The sequence below is a fragment of the Garra rufa genome, chromosome 7 (genome assembly GCF_049309525.1).
Source record: "Garra rufa chromosome 7, GarRuf1.0, whole genome shotgun sequence".
Taxonomy (NCBI): Eukaryota; Metazoa; Chordata; class Actinopteri; order Cypriniformes; family Cyprinidae; genus Garra; species Garra rufa.
In genome coordinates, this window is record NC_133367.1 from 30,025,386 (window position 1) to 30,044,239 (window position 18,854).

An 18,854-nucleotide genomic window follows, 5' to 3' on the forward strand; every position below is an offset into this window, starting at 1 on the left:
CTTGCTTTGTTATTGTCCCCTCCTCACCCTCGCGCTCTTTACTTCTTTCTTTTTCATTTTGATGAGGGCTTCTTCCCTGCACTCATCTTAAATTAGAACTGGGCAATTCATCTTTTGATCTGCACTTCATGAACATGACGGACCTGTAAAAAATGCACTTGTTTTGGGCATGAGTAGATGCAAATTTGATTTGCAACAGTTGCCTTGTCCTAAATATAATGCATAAAACAACATAAAACAACTAATCAAGCTCCTACTAGCCATACTAGAAAGTTCCCAGCAGATGTGTTAAGGCCAGTTGGAAGCTAAACTCTACAGGACACTGGCCTCCCAGGACTTAGTTTGGGCACCCCGGTTTATAATGATTGCTGTTATACAGAATAACATCCATTTTGTGGGAGCAAAACATGTCAGAAAAAATAAAAAAACTACTAGACTCTGGAAGTAACGTCAAAAAATGTCACCGTTTTACTTCACAGATTGCAGGTTGCACCTTAGATTCAATCTTTTTTTAGCTGTGTTGTCTTATTGCAGCTAGTATTTCATTACTGTTTTCACCATTTAAGGAAATTCATGAAATCTGTCTAGTCATAGGTCTTCTATGGGGGTTTTCAAGTACTCTGAAGCATCTATACATAATGAGGACAAAAGACCCAGACAATAAGCCCCATCTGACTCACTCTCTTACTCCAGCTAGAAGAGCTACATCTGTATCATTAGAGCAATCTAAAAACACTACCGGTTGTTCACAGAGCTCAGTTTGAATGGAGGCCTTATATCCAACTTATTTTGTCCCGTAATGACCATTTGTAAATTTTATGGCTCTGGCTTCTGGTCCCATCCGCATCCAGATATTTTTAGTATCGTACTATTGCATTGAAGAATAAGGTGGATCCTTATAAGGTGTTCCTTTCAGGGCCATCTTTAGGGTGGTGTAACTGGGTCTTCCGCACCGGACTGATGTCCTGCAGATTTTAGCTCCAACCCTGAAAAAAAAACCTCATCTGCCTATAGCAAAGGTCTCAAACTCAATTCCTGGAGGGCCGCAGCTCTGCAGAATTTAGGTCCAACCAGCTCCAACTCACACCTGCTTGGAAGTTTCTAGTAATCCTGAGGACCTTGATTAGCTGGATCAGGGTTGGAGCTAAACTGTGCAGAGCTGTGGTTCTCCAGGAATTGAGTTTGAGAGTACTGGCCTATAGCCTTAAGCTGGCCACACACTTGAAGATTTTAACGCCAACTGTAAGCCCAATTTAAGGCATTTTGAAAACGTGTTTGATATTTACATCTCTTGATCGGGCTGCCTCTGACAGAATACCGCGATAGCCAATGAGAATGAGCAAGTGTCACCCACCGAATGTTGCATGCTTCTATAGCTAAAACTTGGCAGCCACAATCATGCCACGAAAGTACTAAGAAAGGATCAACACCCATATTCTTTTTTTTTGTTTTTCTATTTTGCTTTTCACTGTACAACAGAACACGCGCCAGGAGAACCAGCTGACAATGTCGCTTGTCCTCCATTTGTTTTTCTTCTCTTGTCACATGGGATCTTGCGAGTCTCTGTGAGATTTTGCATCACTGTGAAATTGTTTCTACAGTCAACAAGTGTATGTTCTTGCACTCTGGTCGAATCATCTGTGCAGGTTCAGAGGATTATAAGGCTAAAAATTGGCCGAAACTGTCTTCATGTCTGTGGTTTCCACAGATTTGAAGATAGTGTGTCCCAGGCCTTAGTAATCCTGAAGACATTGATTCAGGTGTGTTTGATTAGGATTGGAGCTAAACTCTGCAGGACAGCAGCTTATTAGGACCGAACTTGCCCACCCTTGCTATAGACTTATGCTAGGGGTCACCAAACTCGGTCCTGGAGGGCCTGTGTCCTGCAGAGTTTAGCTCCAATCCTAATCAAACACACCTGAACCAGCTAATCAAGGTCTTACTAGGTATACTTGAAACTTCCAGGCAGGTGTGTTAAGGCAAGTTGGAGCTAAACTCTGCAGGACACTTTCCCTCTAAGACCGAGTTTGGTGACCCTTGACTTTTGCAGATGGTGTAGTTACAGAACCTACCAACAGGGGCTAACATAGGTCATGCCAGTGCCTGCCTGTACAAAATATTCAATTGCATATGACCCAACCACACAGTCATCAGTACTGACATTTTGGGGTTAGGGTTTGGTTCCTCTTAGGGTTTTATTCTTAGACCTATGGAGGTTTTTGAATCAAATCTTAGGCCCTGTCCACACGGAGATGCGTTTAGCTGTATACGTAAGCATTTTGTATTGTATCAGCGTTTCGTCCAGACAGATCTGGCATTTTGGGAGCATGAAACCGCTATTTTTTAACCGGGTGGATTTAAAAAAAATAGCATGACGTAAGACCCTTATTTCTCGGCTGGGATCGTGTAGAGCCCATTGAAGAAAAATATTGGAATGTTTTTCTCAAAATCCTTCATTTCTTTTTGACTGAAGAAAGATGACATGGGAGTGAGTAAAGCTTTTAGGAAATTTAAATTTGAGAGTGAACTAATCTTTTAATTGGACCCATTGATACACAACAAGGTCTCAAGTCATGTCTAAGTTTGCTTATTGTGTATAAAGGACAACAGCATCCTCTAGTGACTGAAAAATGACAACACTAGAAAAAAAACCACTGACATATCTACTCTTATCACTGGTATCTTGCAAAGTGTCCAAATCTTTCCAAACACTTCCCAAATCAGTTTGGAAATGAGTTTGTGACTTGTGCAATTCAAGTTGCTTAGTTTTATGTTCAGTAGAAAACAAATATAGAATATCAAAATTATAAAATGTTTCCCAAATTTATTGAAATTCTCAGTAAGGGACAAAAGAAACTCTTTAGATTTGTCTTTTAATGCAAATTTAGCTCAGTACATGAGCACAGTTTCACATTATCATGTCATCAGTGGCAGTAAAAACTGGTTCCTTATTTCAAAGTTTCCTTATTTGAAAGTACAGTGAACAGATGTGCACAAAATGCGCTCTTGCTTTTCCGCTACCAACCTCAGATGCTAGATATGCTGTGGCAATGTCTCAGACAGCCACAGAGAGAGAGTAGTTGAGGTAACTGCATGTGTGCTAATGAACTAGAAGAAAACTACAGGAACTGACAGTTGGAGGGGGGTGAACCATATTCACAAACGCTCACACTGTCACACGCTAAACTACGATGCATCAAGCAACAGACTACGCTCTCTTGGGAGCGTCAGGAGGGACATCGCCACCTGCTCTGCCCATCAAACAGCGCAGGTAAGAGATGCTAGTGTTATGACTTGACACCCATGCAAGCTGTGATACAGGAAACCTCATACCACGAAAGTTACTCGTCACTTACTAGTGAGTTGTATAATGAAATATTAGAAGTGAAGCAGGTCTGCCCCAGTAACTTCACAATGTTCTAATGTTTCTGGATTTTTGTAAATACATATGTGCATGTGTTTAGGAGCAGGTCTTCTTCAAGCTCCATCCAGGATCTTGAGCTGAAGGTGGGAGATCTACACTTGTCTGGACCACAGACCCCAGCCTCTCCATTTACTGAAGTGTTCACTCCTACTCACTGCAATGCAGTTCATTGTCCAATACATCATCGCTATGGTGAGCACTGCTAACATGTTTGTATATTTGAATACAGACAAGTTAGTTTTGAGGCAAGTGATAAGGATCTAGTAAAAATGAGAACTGGTTTCTGTAACTTTTCACATGCGTAGCCTTCCTCATTTCTGGTTATGTTTTTTTTTAAACATTTTTCTTGAATACAAACGTATTATTGTGGGAAGTAACACCTGAAACCAATTCAGTAACCCGCTAGACAGACAACTAAACCACATGTGTCATGGTAATGTGGGAACCGAGAGAGTTTCCACTGAATTTCATTTTAGGGTTCTATAATACATGACATGCAACAGCATTTGAGTATGTGTATTCATCATGTCTTCAACTGCCAGATGTATTTTTTAAACCTTTTGAATCTTGTTGCTCAGAAATTCACCAGGTGAGATTCTTCTCAGAAGAAACTCCTCCTCCAGTACCCAAAAAAAGTCTGAAAAGGACCTTGTCCCTCCCAGCGGAGACTGTGGACCCACCTTACGATGCTCATACAAGAACCTGCAACTATGAAAATCCCCTATACATGATAACACCATTACGCAACACGCTTGCACTACAAGAGGAAGAGGTACACGTGGAGGAATATCAGGGTCTGCCCTTGCACAACGTGACCTTTGATACACCGGATGAGCAACTTCAAAGTGTCTTCAGAAGCTTCCAGAGCCATGAACAAGTTTCCATGAGCATCCAAGAGTGTTATCTTCAGTTTCTTAAGACCATGTTGCAGAACATTGAATCGAGCATCTTCCTGAATGAACAGGAAATGGAGACGGCAAAGACTTCTCAGCCTAATGACTTTATTTTGTGTGAGCAGCAGTGGACTGATGCTTTCAACTTGGTGCGTTGTCCGAAGGTTCCTGGGAGACTGTTTTCAGCGAAGGTAAGAACATCAAGAGTTTAATGTCAAAAGAGACCACCAGTCTAAACCATGGAATCTAGTCAGGAACTGTAGCACTCTGCGATTGTTTGTGTATATGTGGGTGAGGGTTGTCAATCCAAAGCTGTAACTAGGCCATCAGTGTTTCCCAGGCAGAGCCCCTGAACCACAAGCAAAATGCACACCCTTATAAGGCAGCCCTAGCCTGCAGTACAAAACCCTCAAAAAAACCCACACTTCCTTCATCATGCCAGGTGTTGAGCAACAACATCAACAGTCTGACATGTTCTACCAAGACATTAGAGCATGATTTATTCACAATGCAACAGTTTTGGGGTAAAGTACTAGGAGAATTTCAAGGGATAGTTCACCCAAAAATAAAAATTCTGCGATTAATTTAGGGTGATCATACATGACATTTTTTCCAGACATGTTTTGGCCAGGACTGCCTATAATATCCAGGTTAGGCTTTGTTTGTGTGCGCAGACCAATCAGTGCATGACATCAAAGTACAGTGTTACGATTTTGATGATAATTCTAGGGTGTAGAAAGTAACATTTAGATAGTGATTTTTTTTGGTGAAATGTTGGTGGCAAGAAAGCAAACCTAAATCGAAAAATATAATGCCAAATGAAATTTATTTATACAAAAGTAGAAATGATTTAAGCAAAGGAGGAAATGTAAAATATATACAATGGAGAAACAAGAAAAAGAAATAATATGCACAAGTCAAAATAGATTCAAACAAATCAATAAATAAACCCAAGGGAAAAGGGACATAAGTGGCGCCAAAGGAAAGAAAATAATATAACAAAACCCCAATCTAACTTAGCGTTAACCTCTACCCTAACTATAAATAAAAAGGAAAAGAAAAGTCTTCAGCGTAAAAACGCCCTAAATAAACTATACTAACTAAACAAAACAAAATCTACAGGTGTGGCGCTCACTCCTAACCTGGTGTGTTTAAACAGTCTGGTTACTACGTGTGGTACCGTGTACGTCACGTGACATCTTCCTATCCTCTTTTCCCAGGGAAAAACTAACGATCACCAGATAGTAGCACGAGTTACAAAATGCGTATTTGCAACGATAGAATAATAACTGTAGACATACTAAGTATGCCAAAAAAAACAACAACAACAACCAGGTTAGAACAGAATCAAACAGAACAGAACACAAAGTAGGAGCGCAAGCAAGCTCGCGAACGCTCATTCCGGCGTCTCTTTAAACTGGAGCAGTTGTCCGTGATTGGCAGCGCGGGTGGCGACGTCACTCCGGTTAACAATGACAGGCACCTTCCTGGCCAATTGGAAACCAAGGGGAGTAACCTGAGAGATGACAGTGAGAGAAAACAAAAGAAAGAACGCAACACACCGGCAAACTCATAGGGCCGTAACAACAGCAAGAGCGAGAGCAGATGGCTTTTTATGCTTTCAAATCACTCTCGAGTTACTTTGATGTGAAACACTGATTGGTCTGCGCAGCGGCGCTCCAAGTCAAACACACCTAATATGTACGTGCATTTGCATCACTTTGACCGTTCTCTATAGATCCCACCTTCTCATACGCTATGATTAGTCGATTATGTACAATGCCTGCATGTTATTGGTCAAACTACTTTTCTTTTTTTTCCAAGTTATATTTTTTGACAGGACAGTTGAGGGCAGACAGGAAAGCATTGGGTGTAGAGAGGGGAGCGGGATTGGCAAAGGACCTTGAGACAGGAATCAAACTCGGGTCGCCACGAGCACAGTTGCACTATATGTTCGCGCACTAACCATGAGGCTATTGGCACCGATGGTCAAACTGCTTTTCGATCATCATCATTTATAATTTTAGGGTGTCTGGTCACCCTAATTAATTACTCACTATGTTGTTCCAAACCCGTAAGACCTTCGTTCATCTTCGGAATACAAATTAAGACATTTTTGATGAAATCCGAGAGCTTTCTGACCCTGCATAGACAGCAATGCAACTAGCACATTCAAGGCCCAGAAAGGTATTAAGGACATCATTAAAATAGTATATGTGACATCAGTGATTCAGTCTATGACACAGATTCACGAGAATACCACAATGCAAAAAGTATTCTCATAGTTTGATCAAATTAAAGTTCAACCACTGATGTCACATGGACTATTAACAATGTCCTTACTACCTTTCTGGGCCTTGAACATGATAGTACTGTTGCTGTCTATGCAGGGGCAGAAAGCTCTCAGATTTCATCAAAAATATCTTAATTTGTGTTTTGAAGATGAACAAAGGTCTTAGAGGTCTTGAATGACATGAGGTGAGTAATTAATGACAGAGTTTTATTTTTGAGTGAACTATCCCTTTAAAGATTTCTATATGTTAAGTGTTGCATAACTGAATAAAAGAAAATGTGTGAAAACTCAAAATTACTCCTAAATATTTCATCAGGTTCACCAAGGAGATTCAGTATCAGACTGCACCATGTTCATGCCGCATCCTAACATTGAGCAAGGGTTGATCCATTTTCCACAAGGTACAGCTATGGATCAAACTTCCACCTCTCAGCATGCTCAGACAACTTCTGACCCTTCACATGTGGACTCCACTGAAGTACACCAACAGCAAACAGTTGCTGATCTTCTGAAGAAAGGTGTTAGTGTGACTGTGGTAAGAGACTTTACGTTGGGAACACTGGAGGACTTTGTTGAGGAAGGACACTCTTTGCACTCCACACTTCCCGAGGTCTATGAGAGGAGGCTTTGTCTTCTTGCCCTCCAGTTGGTACTGGCACTACAGCAACTGGGACGTTTTAAGGTCTTTCACAGGGAACTGAAACCACAGAGTATGACATTAGTGTGGCCTAGTATCATGCGCAAAGTGGAAGACACTAGGGATTACCCTAGTGGGATGAAAAAGGGAAGCACGAATACAGACACATCTATAGGTACACCTGTGATCACAGTAACCAAAGTTCAAACAGACAACGAGACAACGAAAAGTGAGACTTGTCAAACCTTGTGGGAGAAGTTGGGCACCCCTCGTTTGGTCTTGAAGAGCCATTCTGAGAATGAAGATTTGCAAGAACCAACATCCCAAGAATTCCAGTTGGGGACTTTGCTGAGGTACTGCCTACATCTCACCGACACTTGCTCACCTACGTGGAAGGTGCCACAAGATACTCCATACACTCCAGGTTTGCTTTGGCTGGTCACCCAGCTTATATCTGAGAACCCTAGGCTACTATTAGCCGACGTGGTGGGTGTCCTCCAGGCCTTGCTCTGGGGTCCACGACAGGCACTCTTTCAGCAGAACCAAATGGAGAACTCTGTGCTTTCTAATTGGCTGCTACTTAAGCAATCACTTTTGGTTCTCAAGCTTGCTGAAAAGGGACTCTTTCAGGATCAGCCTGGCCTGGACTGGGAAGACTATCTCTGTCTGCAGTATCTATCCCTAACCAACCCAGAGACTATGCGTAGCATAACTGAACGTATGGGCCTTCATGACTTCATTAGACCTGATTAACAGATAAAAATGTAAATAGTAATGACAGCAATTGAGAATTGGTGTGCCTCAGATATAAGGGGTACCCAAACTTGTTCCTGGAGGCCCAGTGTCCTGCAGAGTGTTGAGGCAAGTTGGAACTAAACTCTGCAGGACACCAGCCCTCCAGGACCGAGTTTGGGCACACCTGACCTATATATCTATACTACATAGAGCAAGGGTCATCAGACTCAGTCCTGGAAACTTCCTTGCCGGTGTGCTGAGGCAAGTTGGAGCTAAACTCTGCAGGATACTGGCCCTCCAGGACCAAGTTTAAGCACTCTTCAACTAAACTAATTTATACTATATAGAGGAGGGGTCACCAGACTTGGTACTGGATTGCCGGTGTACTGCAGAGTTTAGCCCCAACCCTAATCAAACACACCTGAACATGCTAATCAATGTCTTCAGGATAACTAAGGCTATTGGCAGGTGAGTTTTTCTTTGGGTTGGAGCTAAACTCTGCAGGACTGTGGCTTTCTAGGACCGAACTTGCCTACCCCTGACTTAAGCAGTTTTACAATCTTAAGAACAGATCACCTTGTCCCATATTTGTAATTTATGTCAATGAACTTCTGAAATTTCAGAAGCCCTGCATTGCATGCAGAAAAATCTAGATATCGTATCACAAATAAAAAAAAATTGTACCTTAATTTAATTAATTTGGGGCTTTGGCTGATTATTTTGTTCCCTCATTTTTTGTTAAATCATTGTTGTTTACAAAACTGGTTAGAAGAGCAATAAAGTATTGTAAAAACCCAGCAAGACACCGTCTAATAATTTACATTACGCATGTGGAAATGAAAAGAGGTAGCAAAACGAAGGTAGTGGTATAGGGTGAGCATTTTTATTTTGCACACTGTCAAACATGCAGACAGAGCCTATTGAAGTCATAACTAAAAACTCCAATTCATGCACACATTAAGAAAGAAAACACAACAGCTTGATGACATCTGTAAAAAGAAATCAACATGTCAGCAACGAAAACCATGATTATACAAACATTGTTGCTTGAGGGATCTTAACCATAAATATTATGCACTAAAAATGATAAGTGTGGGAATGGGTGAAGGGGAATCAGCAAAGAACCCAACTACATTGGAAGTTAAGCCCAGTGGTAATGGCTTAAAAATAAAAATATGAATGGTCACTGTGGAAATTTGGTTTACACTAGTGCAAATACGACTGAAAAAACAACAACAACAGCACAACCCTTACAAGAACTACAACATAGTAATTAACATGAAAAAAAAAAAGTCAATTTGACACATTCATACTAGGTTTCTTTTAATGGTGACCATGTTGAGTGAAATACAGCATAGTAATTAGAAGCAGGATGTGATTGATGAGCTTTATTCGTCACTATCGGAGTCTCTTTCGATGCTGTAAGCCATGAAGAAAGCGTCGGGGCGGGTTGGGACGAGGGGATGACCCGGTCTCACAATCTCAAAGCCCATGAAACTGAACGTCCGCAGCAGCGATGCTGGAGACGGAAGAAAGGTGGTTAAAAATAGGCCAAAACAACTGAATACAGGAAGAGAGAAGATGCAAACCTTACCTCTGTCATCTCGGCTCTTATGGAAGCAGATGAAAACGTGATCAACCTGTAACTTCTCCTCTGCAAACTCCAGCAAGAGTGAAAAACTGTTGCAAGAACAATGGAACAATCATTTTAAGCTACACATAACTTTTTGAGCAGGGAGAAAAGTAACAAGATAATTTTAAGTTGACCAACCTATCTTTGCTCCCTTCCGGGAGGACACCGGTGGGGATTTCAACGTAAAGGTTCGCCCCCTTCAGTGCCCCCCTCCAGACTATGTGCTTGCTCACAGAGCAACGCCGCTCAAAGAGCAAAAAACGTACACGGCTGTTCAACTGAGGGGCTTCCTCAAGAACCAGTAACTGAGCATCCTACAAAGAGAACATAAATACAGTTATACACATACACAATGACTGCAGTACAGCCATTTAACAAACGGTAGCATTGGATGAGACTAGGGCTGTCATCAGCGATCAATCTGGAGAGTAATCAGCCGTATATTCTGGTGATTAATCGAGTAATCATAATTATACTTGGTGTTTGAGGCAATAAAAACAGACCCAAGTAAACAATGGCCTTTAAATGACTTAAAATACATATAAAAGGAGGGCTGTTATTAACGGTTATTTTGGTAATGGAGTACTCGATCAATTAGTCTGATGATTAATCGAGTAATCAGGTAGTTATAGGGCCCTATGATTTCTGCGACATGGAAAATGCAGACAGAATCCAGTCATAAAAACAGAACTTACTGTATATTTTTGGATGGATAAATCAAAAGTAGGCAAGTACACTTAAATCATGTAATATATTAGTACATGAACAATCTCTAGAACTGCTCTGAGAGTCACTTCATGAGCATTTTACAGTTTCTTAAGAGAAAAACTATTGTCATGTCATATGGAGTACAAACAAACTTGAAAGTCTTCACGGCAACCCATCAAAATAAAAGTTCAGGTTAACTTAAAATAATGTTTTGGTTATAAGTTTAGTAGTAGTACTATCATTGCATTAAGTAATGTATTTCAGATTTCTGTCAGAGTGTTCTTTTTTTTTTTTTATAAGGAGTATTTACCAGAAATACCTTTACATTTATTCAGGAGGAAAATGTAAATGGACAGTATTTCTGGAAAAAAAAAAAAAAAAAAAAAAAAAGAAAGAAAAAAAAAAAAAAAAAAAAAAAAAAAGACGACCATACAAAATACATCAACTGGATGGAGACACTTTTGACTATTAAAATTTTATGGAACCATAAAAATTGAATCCAGAAAAGTAATGGAAAACTGTAAAACTCAATTAACCATTAAAATGTGGAAATAAAACTGATTTGATAGGGCCCTATAATTATAATTATAAATTCTTTGTGGTAATAAAAATAGATAAGTGAACAATAGCCTTTAAAATTACTTAATGCATATATAATAGCAATAATAATTAGTTCAAATAAAGTATCAAAAGCAAGAAAATGTACCGTTTTATTGAACAAAACTGCTTAAATACATAAAGCATTATGAACAATAGACCTAATGTACATTACACATTATATCAAGTGACTGCAGAGGGCGCCAACAGCCTGAAAATTGTTTTACACTTTACTGCAAGATCTAATCCTTGTTTAATATTGACCAAACATCATTTAATTCAATGTGTCCAACTTATCTTTAATATTTGGCCATTTCTTTACAACAAATATGTTACAGCCACTGTGCCTTCCGGAATATGAGGACATCAAAACGTGGAAACTCAGAGAGAGGGTTTGAGCTTTTATTTTGAAATAGTTGAACAGTTTAGCATATTGAAAAGATATTGATGTACTCTCCTGTGTTTGTGTCGGTTTATAAACGATGTACCTTACAAATCTGATAAAACGGCGCACACTTCATTCCCAGATGAACATTACAATAAACCCGATCTCGCAACAATATGCAGAGATGGAGTTTGAGACGCTCCACACATAAACGTTCATAAACGTTTCATGCGGAGCAGCATTTACTGTGAACGGAGTCACTTCGACCCGTACCTACATGCATGTAAATAATTGAAGCGCATATTAAACCTGCATCATATATTAATTTAATTCATATTGTTTGGGAAATTAAGGTTGAATTATTCTTTATCATTATTTTTAAATGGGATGACATAGATATATATGCATCCTCAGAAAACGGTCTAATAATGTGTTTGCACCACTTGACATCAGGCAAAATGCAGGATTTTATTTTATTTTTTAAATGGAGTACTCGAATCGTGACAGCCCTAGATGAGATGCATTAAATCATTAACATTAGCAATCAGGTGAGGTGAGGTGAGAAGTCCAACATCAAGTCCCACAGGTGACGAGATTATGTAGATAAGATATGACGACCCTTGCACATTGAGATAATAGCATACGTCATGCAAACGTGTTGAGTGTCAAATCTCGGTACTCACAGAATAGAATAGCTTAGCTGAAAGACTGTGATCCCGCTGATCATTCCCTCGCCCACCTGGGATCTTCAGGGGTGGGAGAGGGACATCAGGAACACCACAGAGGCCCCGGACAGGGGTTACTGCAGCGATGGGAACTGTAATCAAATAAAAACAACAAACTTGTTAATACTTAGACGGCATGACATCAACATACACTGTTTGACCATTTTTGGCTCTAAATTACTATACATTTTAATGAATGACTGAGTTCTAGTAGCTCAACTGGTAGAGCATGACACCAGTGCTCAAAGTTCAATTTCTTGGAAACGCAAAGAAATACATACATTTTGTATCCACCTTTTCTACTTATAAGATTGGACATGGCCATTTGTACAGTTTATGGGTCAGGCTTCTGGTCTCATTTGTATCCATCTATTTTTAGCTGTACAAAACAGCTCATTTTGCTGCTTGATACTGCAGATTGGTGTCTTCCCATGTTATTTTAATGGATTAACTTAATCATGAACACACTGGTTTGTAGTGCAAACAGTTTTATCGTTTACCGCATATTGTTATTGTTATACCGCATAATGTTCACTCAAAAACCTGTGCTAATTGAAAGAAAAGTTGCCAATACTCGATAATACAGCATAACAGATTTTTTTTTTTTTTCGTAGAGCGGCCTTTTTTTTTTTTAACAGAAATCCATAATTAAGTTAAAAATAGAGATTATATTCCATTTTTAAATGTAAAAGTTTAAAAAGAAACCGTAGTAGTAGTACATTTTGATGTCTTGGCACCTTGGACATTGCAAGATCTTGGCTGATGGCTTGAATTATAAATGGTGCATCTGCTGACCATAGTACCAAAAAAACATATCGGAAAATACGGCACACATTACAGGATTCGTACAGAAACAATAAAAATTAAATTCCAGGACTTAAGGACTTTAAGCACTACTTTTTGATTTCGATCTTTTGCTTTAGATCGAAACCTCTGAGCGGAAATCATTTGATTCAGATCGGGATTTCGGTGTGTGTTACAGATCAGGATTTCAGAGCAATTTCACAAATCTTTTTTCTTTTTCTTTTTTAATTTCTTAAATGGCAGAAAACATCTGAACTTTGCATACTGAAAATCTTTTGATTTAGATCATGATTTCAAATAACTTATCAGCAATCATTTGATTTGATTCATTTTGCTAAATTATTCACAAATCCATTCCGATATAAATCAAATGATTTGAAATGCACTGAGTTCCGATCGAAATAAAATGATTCTCGATACGCAATCCGATTGAAGCACCACGAAACAGAGAACAATTTTGCGACACAATGGTTTAACTGATTTGGAGTTTCGAAAAAGCCCCGTTTACCCATCAATACATGCTTTTTAAAATTGTTACAAGCGAGATCTAAATTTAAAAGTTAACTTTAAAGATGATCTCGTTTTGGCTAGTAAATCACTTGGAAATAATGATCAAAGTCATTAGTTCAAATAAATCATAGTAGTTCCAGCATAAATAACAACTGATTTGGTTCATCGGTTGCTCTTTTTGCATCTTTAGTCGTGTTCACACGATATTGCCAGTACTACTACTTGCTTCGCTCGATTGTTTATCGATCTAGATATATCCTGATCTGAAACAAATGATTTGCAATACGCAAACTGACTGGAGCGTTTAGAAAGAGTGAATATTTTTGTGCCACAATGGTTAAATAATTCAGAGTTTCGAAAAAAGCCGTTTCACCCATCAATGGGTTCTTTTTAAAATTGTTACAAGCGATGTTGAAATTTACAAGTGAACGGCTTATTTAATTTGATCAGGTTTTTGCTAGTAAATCGCTCAAAATGAATGATCAAAGTCACAGTTCCAGCTTAAATGAGTCAATTGGTTTGGCTCATCTGTTGCCGTTTTCGCATCTTCAGCCATGTTTACACGACCCTGTCTGTACTACTACTTGCTTAGCTCGATTATTTTCTGACATGAACTGAAATAAACGAAAAAGGTATCATGTTTTTTTTTAATTGTGAGAATTATATTAACTTGTGGCTTTCTGTAAAATAAAATTTCTTAATCATTATAAGTGACGTTGAAATTCAAAAATGAATGGCTCTTTTAATTTGATCTGGACTTTACTAGTAAATCACTTCAACATGAATGATCCAAGTCACGAGTCTGAATCAATTATAGCGGTTCCAGCGAAAAGACTTGATTTGGTTCATCCGTTGCTCTTTTCGCACCTTCAGTCATGTTTACACGACACTGTCAGTACTACTACTCACTGAGAAAAAAAAAAAAAAAAAAAAAAAAAAAAAAAAAGGAAAAAGGAATGTGATTGCGTGAATTTTGAGAAAAGATGTGCTTCCTGACTAAATTAACCACTTACTTCATAGATACACTGTTTTTCAATAATTCAAGCACTTTTCAAGTACCTCTTCAGAAATATTGCCATTTTCAAGGGTTTTCCAGGCCTTCAATTTCAAAAAGTCTAATTCAAGCACCGTGTATGAACCCTGACGAGTGTTTGCAATTTGTTAACCTCAACAAAATGCCATCTCTGCAAACCAAAGCAACCCAATTTCAATTCACTGCCACTTGTAGCAAAGCAACGTGAGGGCATCAACAAGAACTTTCATTTAGCCCATTGAAGAACGGCTTATCCCTGAAGTCAAACTACCTTCGCTCTCCATTCACACGGGACACAATGAGCCGGTTACAGACGCAGGGATCACATGGGAGGGCACGAACAGTAGTTACACAACAGCCTGGAGCAGGTGAATGAACAACATCATTTAAACCCGATGAGTACAAGGGGTTACTGCAAGACCAGAAACCCTCTGTTGAAAGATTAGGCAAAATACAGGAAGCTAAAACACCCACCCATTTTTTTAGCCTGGATTTGTGACACATCAAAGCACGAAAGACAAATGAATAATCTAGTGGGCAACTTCCTTCCAAAAACAGGAGGAACCCGGTGTCACAAAGAGCCCATTTGCCCACATACAAGTCGAGACATGACTACATCTTAAAATGAGCTGCATTACTCAAACCAAATTTCCCCTTGATACCTATTCTTTGAGGGGAAGGTGTCCGGATGACATAAGCAATTAAAATAATGGATAGATAACTCAGAATATATTTAGAATTTAGATTTAAGCAGTCATATTTTCATTCATTAGATAAACAATTGTTTGTTTTTTTTAAAGTAATGCATATTAAAAATCAATAAAAACATGATGGTGCTCTATACAGTACAGCAATGACGCATGATAGAGGAACAAACAAGGGGGGATGGGCGAGGCGATGTTTAGCCATTACGCTTCAGCTTCAAACCGTTTTAACCACCATTTTGTGGCGAATTTCTCTTTATACGGCTGTTTATTATCCTTACTCAACGTATTATTCCTAAAACACTCTCGGCAGTGACACAAGAGCCATTTTCCCCAAGTGTTTTCGTTTTAGCAGTTAGCATTTGAACGTTAACCACCTCTGCACCTACCCGTCAATCACTTTGCGACACCTGAATAAACGCGGTAAACGTTTGTACATCTATAAAACAAAACCGTATAATAAATAAAAACGTTGTAATGCCACATAATGACGTTTAAAACATTTTCAGCTCAGAAAACCCAAACTGAGACTATATAGACGTCTAAATACATTTAAACAAACGTTGGGAATAATGACAGCGAATTTATGATTGAGAAGTTTCTCGAATGATCAACGAACTCGGCTAAAACGGTTACCTGGCAACGGGCCTGTCAATCATTTTAATCCGTGACTGATTGACAACACGATCCCACCTGAATATAGCGGCGTTCTCACGTTATATTTAACGTGATATATTCAAAAAAGCCTTTATTTAAGGCGTCTGACAGATTTGAATCTCATTTCGCAAGCGAAAAACGTTAAATATATTAAACATAATATTGTATTTCGTCATACAATTTATAGCTCGCTAGGCTTAAGCTAAAACAAGGCCGCAGATGAGCGAGCCATCTAACATTACATAAAAGTCCCACATTACCTTTCACTCTCGGGTTTATTACGGGTCATTTCGATCACTGGCATCTTGGATATATTGCTCTCTTTTTCTCTGACAAAACAGTGGCTATTCAGGATCGTCTGTAGGTTGGATTTAACCATCCGGCCAACGTCAAGGCCCGATTCTTCTCTGTCCGTGCTCCCACTGAAAGTGTTAATGGCTGTAGGCCCGCAGTAATTATACTGGGAACACGAGTGGGCGTGGCTTCGGCTTTACGTCACGCGCCTTGACAAACAAATAAGCCCTAAGTGGAAATAAACGAATTAAAATAGATTGTAGTCATGACAAACCTAATAGATTACAATATCTAATAGAATTACATAGTTTGTTAATAATTAACCATATTTATCATTGGTACAAGCATTCGATATGATTAGCAGTGCATAATGTACTGTATATCTGAGATGAGTTATAACTAATGCATTTAAAGAAATTACTAAAACTGAAAAGGAATAATATTAGCAGGAAAAAACACAAAATGACTACGTGCGTTTGTATGTTAATAAACATAACACCAACATTAAATTTAAGATTGCAAATCGGCTATGTAAATTCACAAGTGCTGTGTTTTTAATAATAAAGTCTCAGCTGTTCCTGTCCATCAGGGCTCTGAAGAACTTGAGACTCCTCCTTACACACAGTTTTCGCGTGAGCACTCCGGCTTTGCCTGGTAAGAACTGCTTTTAACTACTAACTAGCAGTAATGCAGTTGTTTTTGTTTGTTTAGACTCAGAATTATATGTATTGCATTTATCAGGGCTAGCCTATATTACTCAGATGCCAGCTCTTGTAATTTTGTAGCTATATTTTGCAGCTGTACATGTTAAATTCTGTCATATTTTTAGGATTTTTTTTGTGCTATTTTCGAAAAGTTTAAATAGTTTCAAGTTAGCATTTTAACGTTAGCCACCTCTTGTTGAGCTGTGCCACACCTGAATAAACGCGACACATGTCCTATAAAATAAAATCATATGTGACCCTGGACCACAAAACCAGTCATAAGGTAAAATTTTACAAAACTGAGATATATACATCATATGAAAGCTCAATAAATAAGCTTTCTATTGATGTATGGTTTGTTAGGATAGGACAATATTTGGCCGAGATACATCTATTTGAAAATCTGGAATCTGAGGGTGCAAAAAATCTAAATACTGAGAAAATCACCTTTAAAGTTGTCCAAATTAAGTTCTTAGCAATGCATATTACCAATCAAAAAATAAGTTTTGATATATTTAGGGTAGGTAATGTACAAAATATCTTCATGGAACATGACCTTTACTTAATATCCTATTGTTTTTTTTTTGTTTTTTTGGCATAAATGAAAAATTGATAAATTTGCACCATACAGTGAAATGACAACATGTTATAAAAGTACACAATGAAGTTTAAATGCCATTTAATATACAAATTTAAGTGTAAGACCATTGAATGGTGGTGTAATCAAACATGTGTTTTGTTTTGATCTTCAAGTCCACAGAAACTTCCAGAAAGGATCATTAGAACAAGTATGTATCTCTAACCCATGATTTACAACTTTAACACAAAACTATTTAGAACATATTCACTGTACATTTGTCATTACATTTAGGTTCTAACTGTATCACACTTAACTTCATATCTTCATTTAACAGTGAAATACCGGCGCATATTTCCAGTGGAATCCTTGAGTAAGGTGGAAAATCCATGGAAGGGCATCACTCTGAACCGCTGTATATTAGTTGCCATGGTCGTCGTGATGGTCAGCTCAACGGTTGAGATAGTACAAGGTGAATTCTTGAATGTGAGTTATGCAGTAAATACGTGTGCATGTATAGTTGAAGTCAAAAGTTTACATACACCTTGCAGAATCTGCAAAATGTTAATTATTTTAATAAAATGAGAGCATGTTATTTTTTATTTAGTACTGACCTGAATAAGATATTTTACATTTACATATAGTCCACATATGGTCCTGAACAGTTAAACTGCCCACTGTTCTTCAGAAAAATCCTTCAGGTCCCACAAATTCTTTAGTGGGACCCTTTCCAACAATGACTGTATGATTTTTGAGAAGGGTCAAACGCTCACTGATGCTCCAGAAGAAAACACAATGCAATAAGAGCCAGGGGGTGAAAACTTTTGGAATTTGAAGAACAGGGTAACTTATTTTGTCTTCTGAGAAACATGTAAGATCGTCATTAACTTCTGAAGGGCAGTGCTAAGTGAAAGAAATATATTTAGGCAAAAAAAAAAAAAAATGTACTCATCTTCATTCTGTTCAAAAGTTTACACCCCTGGCTCTTAATGCATGTTTTTTCCTTCTACAGCATCAATGAGCATTTGAACCTTCTGTTATAGTTGTATATGAGTCCCTCAGTCGTCCTCAGTGTGAAAAGATGGCTCTCAAAATCATAGTCATTGTTAGAAAGGTTTCAAATACACAATTCTCTACAAGAATCTGTGGGACCTGAAGGATTTTTCTGAAGAACAGTGGGCAGTTTAACTGTTCAGGACAAACAATGGACTCATGAACAACTATCACTAAACAAAAAAACACAGCTGTGGATCATTAAGGTAACAACACAGTGTTACGAATCAAGTGTATGTAAACTTTTGAATGGGGTCGTTTTATAAATTCAACTATTAATTTCTCTTGTGGACTATATGTAAACATTTTTATGTGAAATATCATATTCAGGTCAGTACTAAATAAAAAATAACATGCATTTTCTGATCGCTTTTATTCAAGGTGTATGAAAACTTTTGACTTCATTTGCTTACCAAATACACTACTATTCAAAAGTTTTGGGTCAGTTAATGCATTTATTTAGCAAGGACACATTAAAGTGATTAAAT

At 38.3% G+C, this 18,854-nt stretch overlaps 2 protein-coding genes across 2 annotated transcripts; one reads left to right on the forward strand and one right to left on the reverse strand.

Moving 5' to 3' along the window:
- Positions 1-3,191: 3,191 nt before the first annotated feature.
- On the forward strand, positions 3,192-8,719 carry LOC141338098 (inactive tyrosine-protein kinase PRAG1-like). Its single transcript, XM_073843661.1, has 4 exons — positions 3,192-3,271; positions 3,465-3,616; positions 4,003-4,508; positions 6,927-8,719. The coding sequence occupies exons 1-4, from the start codon at positions 3,192-3,194 to the stop codon at positions 7,998-8,000; spliced, it is 1,812 nt and encodes a 603-aa protein (XP_073699762.1). The 3' UTR covers positions 8,001-8,719.
- Positions 8,720-8,843: 124 nt separating this feature from the next.
- oaz1a (ornithine decarboxylase antizyme 1a) lies at positions 8,844-16,181 on the reverse strand. The gene is given in 6 exon segments (XM_073844701.1): positions 8,844-9,501; positions 9,577-9,662; positions 9,754-9,929; positions 11,989-12,075; positions 12,077-12,122; positions 15,999-16,181. Coding segments are annotated over 6 exon segments (645 nt in total). The 5' UTR covers positions 16,118-16,181; the 3' UTR covers positions 8,844-9,370.
- Positions 16,182-18,854: the final 2,673 nt, after the last annotated feature.

Coding starts and splice junctions, on each gene's coding strand:
- LOC141338098 (XM_073843661.1), top strand. CDS start 3,192: ATGCATCAAGCAACAGACTACGCTCTCTTGGGAGCGTCAGGAGGGACA. Junction 3,272..3,464: donor CTGCCCATCAAACAGCGCAG/GTAAGAGATGCT, acceptor GCATGTGTTTAG/GAGCAGGTCTTCTTCAAGCT. Junction 3,617..4,002: donor TCCAATACATCATCGCTATG/GTGAGCACTGCT, acceptor CTTGTTGCTCAG/AAATTCACCAGGTGAGATTC.